A 6,670-nucleotide genomic window follows, 5' to 3' on the forward strand; every position below is an offset into this window, starting at 1 on the left:
GGCGCCAGCCCCTGTAGACTTCTCCACCAGGAAAAGGCGACTGTAGAAGCCCGGTGATTGATCCGTGACGATCTCCACAGCTCGTTTGTTCAGCATGGTCTTGATCTCCTGTCGTAGAGCTACGTCCTTTGATGATCCCGGGACATATGTTTGCAGATGGACCGGGTTGGAGGTGAGGGGTGGCCGAGATTCGAAGGGTAGTAGATATCCCTCCCGAAGGACGTCTACTATCCAGTTCTTGGCACCGTAGCGCTGCCATGTTGCCAATGGCTCGCCAGGCACCCCCCCACTTCCAAAGCAGGTGAGGGGGAATGCCGTCCCTAGCGTTTCCCACCTTTCTTCGACTTCTTCCCTGGCCCCCCTCGTGAGAAGGAGGACTGGGAGGAGGGCTGATGACGACCTCCTCTTGCAGAAGTAGAAGCCAGAGTCTTTCCTTGGGGCTTTGATGGGGCAACCATCTTAGCAGCTGAGGAAGCGCTAGCCAAACTCTTAGGCTTGGCCGCAGTTCGAGGCTGCCCAGAAGCCTTCGAAACTGCCTGGTGTACCAGGCGGACACTGTCATCAGTGCACCGCCTTTCCACCGCAGAGTCTACCATCTCTCCTGGGAAGAGAGAGGAGGAACTCCATACAGGTCCGTTCCGTAATCCAAGTGCCGCCTCTCGCCCAGCCGCCCTGGATACTCAGGTAAGGACTGCATCCCTAAGGCGAAGTACCAGGTTGGCCCACAGGTTTGCCGTCTGATGGGCGAGGAAGGAGATGGCCCTTCCTCCAGACTGACAAAGTCTCCTGAAAGCCGCATCATCCTCAAGAGGAGTATCCCCCGAGTTTGCTGCGACTTTAGACACTGTGAGGGACCACAAGTCTAACCAGGAGATGGCCTGGAAAGCCGCCATAGCAGTGGATTCCAGGCCCAGTGCCTCTTGCTGCGAGAACCAGAGGTTCTCCGACAGGAGCTGCTGCAGAGACACACCCGGAGTTAGCCTGGATAACTCTGGGTTCACCTGTTTGGGCGGCATTGGATCCTCAGATGGCACGTAAAAACGCCGCTGTCGCAGTAGAGGAGGAGGAAGTAGCTTGTTCGACCTGTCAGACTTCAGCGAGCCATGCGGCAGACCCACCGTCAGTCTGGGTTCCTTCTTAGGACCCCAAAACGACTCGAGCCAGGACGTGGGCTCGGATGGTGGGAGCAGCGATCCTTCCCCGAGATCGTTGTGCTGACGAATCAGCGCAATAACCTTGGCAGTTCCTCTGAATCTCCGGAGTGACTGCATCTTGTGGAGTAGGAACATCAAGTCCCTCGAACAAGAGCAGCTCCCGAGATCCTCCCCCTTCAAGAGGGGGAACGGGAACAGACCCCTCTCGGTTTCCTCCTGTCACTTGAGCGTACGACCTGGTCGATCCTAAGACCGTGCCTGGCACGTATGGCGACATGACGGGATCACTTCTCGGTGTCTCGCCCTTCTCTGTGTAACCCGAGGAAGTTGAAGGCACGGGAGAGGCAGACCTGACGCTCCCCTCGCTCACTGGCAGAACCAGTGTGCTTGGAGGGCTGCAGGCGATCTCCAACCAGCGGTGGGGATCGAGCTGCAGGCCTGGTTGTGCCGTTCCCCTGGGGAGAACGGCTGGACCGAGAACAGCGGCCCCGATCTCGTGCGTCAGAGGAACTGCTGCTGGTCGCCCTACCCGTCCGGTCCCTGTGGGAGCGGCGGTCAGGCGACCTGCAGAGACCACTGTCGCGATGAGACCGGTGCGTGTCCTCACGGCGCGTTGAACCACTGGCGCCAGCGATCAGGGGGACCTCTTCCCAGCCTCAGCCCGTGGCCGGTCTGGGACCATCACGTCAACCCGGGTGACCGGCTGGTCGCTACGAGAGCAAGAGCTGGCCTGGTGAGAGTAGCCTGAGCGGCTCTCACCAGCCTTCCGCTCTGTGCCGTGAACTTGGCGCCGAGCGAGCTCTGGCGTCTGGTTCTTGGCTGCACGGCCATCGGTAGGTGACCGTACACTCGGTACCTCTCACGAATGAGAGGCCGAGACGGAACCTGGTGTAGCGGCAGAACCCCTAGCACCAGGCGAGGAAGTACCGGTGTTACCTGGTACCCTCTGGTCCCCGTCTTCTTCTTCCTTGCGGAAGGAGAGACAGGCCCCGCTCCCAAAGGAGTAGGAGGACCAGCAGAAGAACCCCCCGTCACACCAGAGTGAGACAGGCCCTGAGAAGTTCCCGAAGGAGCCTTCTTAGGAGGGGAGGAGGCAGCCTTCTTCTTCCGCAGGTGGGTAGCCTTGGAAGTCGAAGGGGAAGAGGCGGCTGCAGACGACGAAGAAGACGATGAAGACGTCGACGACACCTTCCTCCTCTTCCTCTTCTTCTTCGTCAGCTTCCTCAGGACAGACGTGAGGTCAGCCATCCAGGGCGGAGCCGGGGCTGCTGCAACGTCTGGGGCAGCAGCACCGTGAGCAGGGATGACGTCAGCAGGTACGGACACAGCGGGAACAGCAGGAACGGCAGGAACAGCCAGCACAGCATCGGACACAGCTACGGCAGGCACGGCAGGCAGCACAGGTAACACAGGAGGCGGGGCAACAGCCAGCGACATCCTGGGTACCGGCGGCAGGTCCAGGGGCAAGCTTTTGGGGCAGCGGAAATCCGGTCGAGGCAGCACGGCAAACCCGGGCGCCGGCGGCACGCCCCTCCTCGGTACGGCGATCGGCCCCTGCACAGCGGCTATAGGAGAGACAGACACCACGTGCGGCGAATAAACCAGGTGAGGAGGGGTGGCGTACCCTGGAATAGATAAGGTGGTAGTTGTCGTGGTCACCGTTCCATGGGTGACCGCACCAGACCCCGCCAAATGATGAAGCAGCCCCTGGACACTCGGCACGCCCTGCAGTCCCAAAGACGCCCACACCTGACCAAGGTCATCCCTCATGGCAGAAGCACCTGTGGAAGCAAGAGTCGGGTAAATAGGAGGGGTTCCCCCTCGTGTGTGTGTGTGGGGGGGGGGGGGCAGCCCCACCCCGAACAAACGGAAGACACCGAATACGTACAGCTGTACGTCGGGGTACCGAGCGCCCTCCTCTCTGCTCGACGGATCGGGCGAAGAGAAGGACCTGGATAACCCCCCCAAAGGTGAAGGTGCCATACGCGGGAGCTGAGCGGGGGGCAAGAAAGAAGACGAAGTGTCTGTTACCAAGGGAGTCGCGGGAGAGCTTTCCGATGACTCCTTGGCAGGCCTTCACTTCTTCCTGCCCTCGTACAAGCCCTACTGCACCTCCGACCAATCAACACATACAACACAAGGCTCGACACCGAGCACAAAGGACATGGGGATCGATCTCGGGAAAACTTCTAAATTTCCCACATTTACGCGCCTCCACCTCGGGGTACAGTCGCCAGGTAATGGAAGGGCACGGAGATTCCTTCGATCCTTGGTCCATTATTCACTTTCAATAATAATAAGTGTATATGAAAAAATGAAAAAGAGTACTTACAGTTCACTTTTACACACAAACAAATAGTAAGAGAAAACACAAATATCCTGAAAGCACACAACGATGAAGTGGGCAGAGAGCGATGAAGAGCACGTCTACACACCAGCAGGCCGAAGGCAAAAGTGGTTCTTCGCCTCCCAGTCTCACGGCGCGCGCACTGTCGGACAAGCAGTTAACTACCGAACTCCCTTGTTCGAAAGCTTACGACCATCCAGCTGCCGCTAGTTACCTTCCTATTGTAAAAGGACCGAAAGCTTTGTATCCCGTGTCGGAACAAACTGCAGTCAATGCTATACCGGCACAAGAAGTACTAAGAATGATCCATACAACTTTTAGGATGCAAAACATTTACAACAATGTCCTGGATTCTACTTCATCATTCAATAACATTTACAACTTTTTCTACACTTTTATAGTTGGAAACAGAAACATTTGCAAAAACTTTGTACCTAATGCATCATCAAATTCATTATTTTCATCTCATTTCTGTATCTTTTTAACCATCTCAAAAGAAAGCTAACCACTTCAAAACATTTAACCAATAATGCTGAAAAACTCTGAAAAAAAAATCATAGCCTTTTTCAACATACATAATTTAAATAATTTAGACTTTTCATATAACTAAGTTGATGAAACCAATGGACATGGAAAAAGGATAAAAAATATTAATAGGAATTTTCACAGTTCATTCACCTTGCCTAAATACGTGTGAATATCCATGAAATGCTGATAGTTCAACTCCTCCCTCAACTCTGGTATACGATCGATCCCATCCAGGAAATCAACCGTGCCACCTTGTCTCGATGCCAGCTGCTTCTCTGCCTCAAGCTGAGTTGCCAGATTATTCCAGATCTGAAAATGAGATGTGTCTATCTAACACACTGCTCAGTGGAGTCCCTACTGGTAAATATACACCAAATCAAAGTGGGAATATAAATTTGTTTGCCAGAGATTATTACGCAGTCTACATGGACACCTGTGGTACCTAGCGACGTGAAAGCTCTCGAACCTAATATCAACAAGCATCCAAACAGACTGTACGTATTTGAATGCATTTTCTCAGTGACAACAACTGCTTCATGTACAGACAGTACTAGGAAATATGGCCTATGCAAACGTCAATTAGAAAAAATGAATCAAGGCAACTGTATCACTCTATACAAACCTTGCTTGTGCTCATCTCAGGACCAGAGGTGATTGCCAATTTATCTCGGCACTCCTGCAAGATGCACTCCCACTTCTGAGAAGCACTGACGCTAAACTTCCCAAAAGACCTGGAAATGGAAAAGAAAATGATGTACATAAAGTCTCAAAGATAATATCCAAAAATGACATGCAAGTAAAAAGTAGACATGAAAGACACTGTCACATTCCAACAAACTATCTTTCTTTCAGTCTACGTCAGCATGAAAACATGGCAATTTGTCGAAAATTGCATTTTTCCTAACTATACAAACCATCGGTCCTTTTACAATAGGAAAGTAACTAGCGGCAGCTGGAAAGGTCGTAAGCTCCGAACAAGGGAGTTCGGTAGTTAACTGCTTGTCTGACAGTGCGCGCAGCGCGACTGGGAGGTGAAGAATCACTTTTGCGCTAGGCCCAGGAAAAAATGCAGTGAGGTGTGGCATGAGGTGGGACTATATGTAAAGGACCTCAGGTTTGTATAGTTAGGAAAAATGCAATTTTCAACAAATTGCCATTTGTTCCGGTACGTTATACAAACCATCGGTCCTTTTACAATAGGAAGACTCACTTCTTGGTGGGAGGAATCTGAGTCTTTTGAGAACAGACTGGTGTTCGCCCAACCTTGGATTGCCTCCTTTATCGTAAGAGCGAGGGAGGTATCCTAACCTCTGCCCAATTGATCGGGGTATGTACCGCAGGATCAATGGTCAGACCTCTGGACCCAAGTAATAAGAGGGAGGCAAGCGTTACCTCTTAAAACTAGCAAGCAAGAACTTGTTCCTATTGCAAGAGGCAATATGAAGTCATGGGTTGTCTCTTGTTGGCTTCCACTTCCCCCCCTTGTTGGGGGAAGTGGTGGATAATCGCTCCTATCCCTACTGAAAGGGATAGGATGGGGCTCGGTCGAGTAGCTTACCTGCATCGCCTCCTGATCCAGCGTAGTGACGACCACGTCCCTCTGCCCACAGGTAGAGGGAGAGAAAAAGATGGGGAAGAGAAGGCCAGTCACCTTCTCAATCACCTATCCCTTCATGCAGTCACACCAGGAAACAATGCTGTTCGGTCCGCTCGGGTGCTGGGTAAGCTACACAACGTGTTGAGCAGCCACCACGGGTCCTGAGGAACAAGTGTCCAAGGACCTGTGGGCTATATCCTGAAGGTAGAAGGAGGTGCATGTGGTCTGGTTGGACCAGACCCCTGCCTTCAGTACCTGCGCCACGGAGAAGTTCTTGCGGAACGCGAAGGAAGGACCAATATCTCTGACTTTGTGGGCTCTCGGACGAAGGGTACGGATGTCGTCGCTACCATCAGCTTCGTACGCCCTCCTGATCACCTCACGCAGCCAGAGAGAAAGAGTGTCCCTGTAACTTCTTCTTGGTCATCCCGGTGCTAACGAAGAGGTGTCAACACTCAGACCTGAGGTGTCAAGTTTTCTTCAGATAGCGCCGTCGCGCCCTAACAGGACGAAGCAGCATCTCCTTCGCATCAAAGGCGGGGAAGTCGATTAGGGAGGGGATTGTGAAGGACTCGAACCGATCGGCAGGGACCGAAAGATTCTGAGTCTTCGCTACGAAGTTCGGTATGAAATCAAGCGTCACAGATCCCCATCCCCTGGATGCTTGACTTCGCAGGAAAAGCCATGCAGTTCCCTCAGAGGAAAAGAAGGGAATAGTCGCTATGACCTATCCCTCTTCTCAACATAATCTTCGGTGATGTCCAGTACCCATACTGGTCTACCCGTCTGCAGCGAAGTGTCTCGCATTCTCGAATCCCATTGCAGCGAAGCCTCTCACGGTCTCGTATCCCCCCTGCGGCGAAGTCTCTCCGTCTCCGTAGTGGATAGGACACCAACACTTCATGGTGGGTGTCGATGGTATAGGTACTGGGACAAGCTAGTAGGACAAAGTAATGATTGATCTGGAACAACCGAACTAAGACCACTGCGTAGCTCGCAACTGACTTGGGCGCTTTGACAGCTGCCGACTGACTGCGTTCGTTT

At 52.9% G+C, this 6,670-nt stretch overlaps 1 protein-coding gene across 2 annotated transcripts in view; it reads right to left on the reverse strand.

Moving 5' to 3' along the window:
• LOC135203730 (alsin-like) overlaps positions 1-4,763 on the reverse strand; it is a 38,917-nt gene extending 34,154 nt beyond the window's left edge. For both annotated transcript variants that reach the window (XR_010312003.1, XM_064233653.1), the window contains exons 1-2: positions 4,652-4,763; positions 4,180-4,338 (exon numbers count right to left, since the gene is read on the reverse strand). Coding sequence is in view for 1 of the 2 variants with exons in the window: in XM_064233653.1 (XP_064089723.1) it covers positions 4,180-4,338; positions 4,652-4,666 (174 nt within the window). In the remaining variant the exon portion in view is untranslated. The remainder of the gene's footprint in view (positions 1-4,179; positions 4,339-4,651) is intronic.
• Positions 4,764-6,670: the final 1,907 nt, after the last annotated feature.

The sequence above is a fragment of the Macrobrachium nipponense genome, chromosome 36 (assembly GCF_015104395.2).
Source record: "Macrobrachium nipponense isolate FS-2020 chromosome 36, ASM1510439v2, whole genome shotgun sequence".
In the NCBI taxonomy this organism is placed as follows: domain Eukaryota; kingdom Metazoa; phylum Arthropoda; class Malacostraca; order Decapoda; family Palaemonidae; genus Macrobrachium; species Macrobrachium nipponense.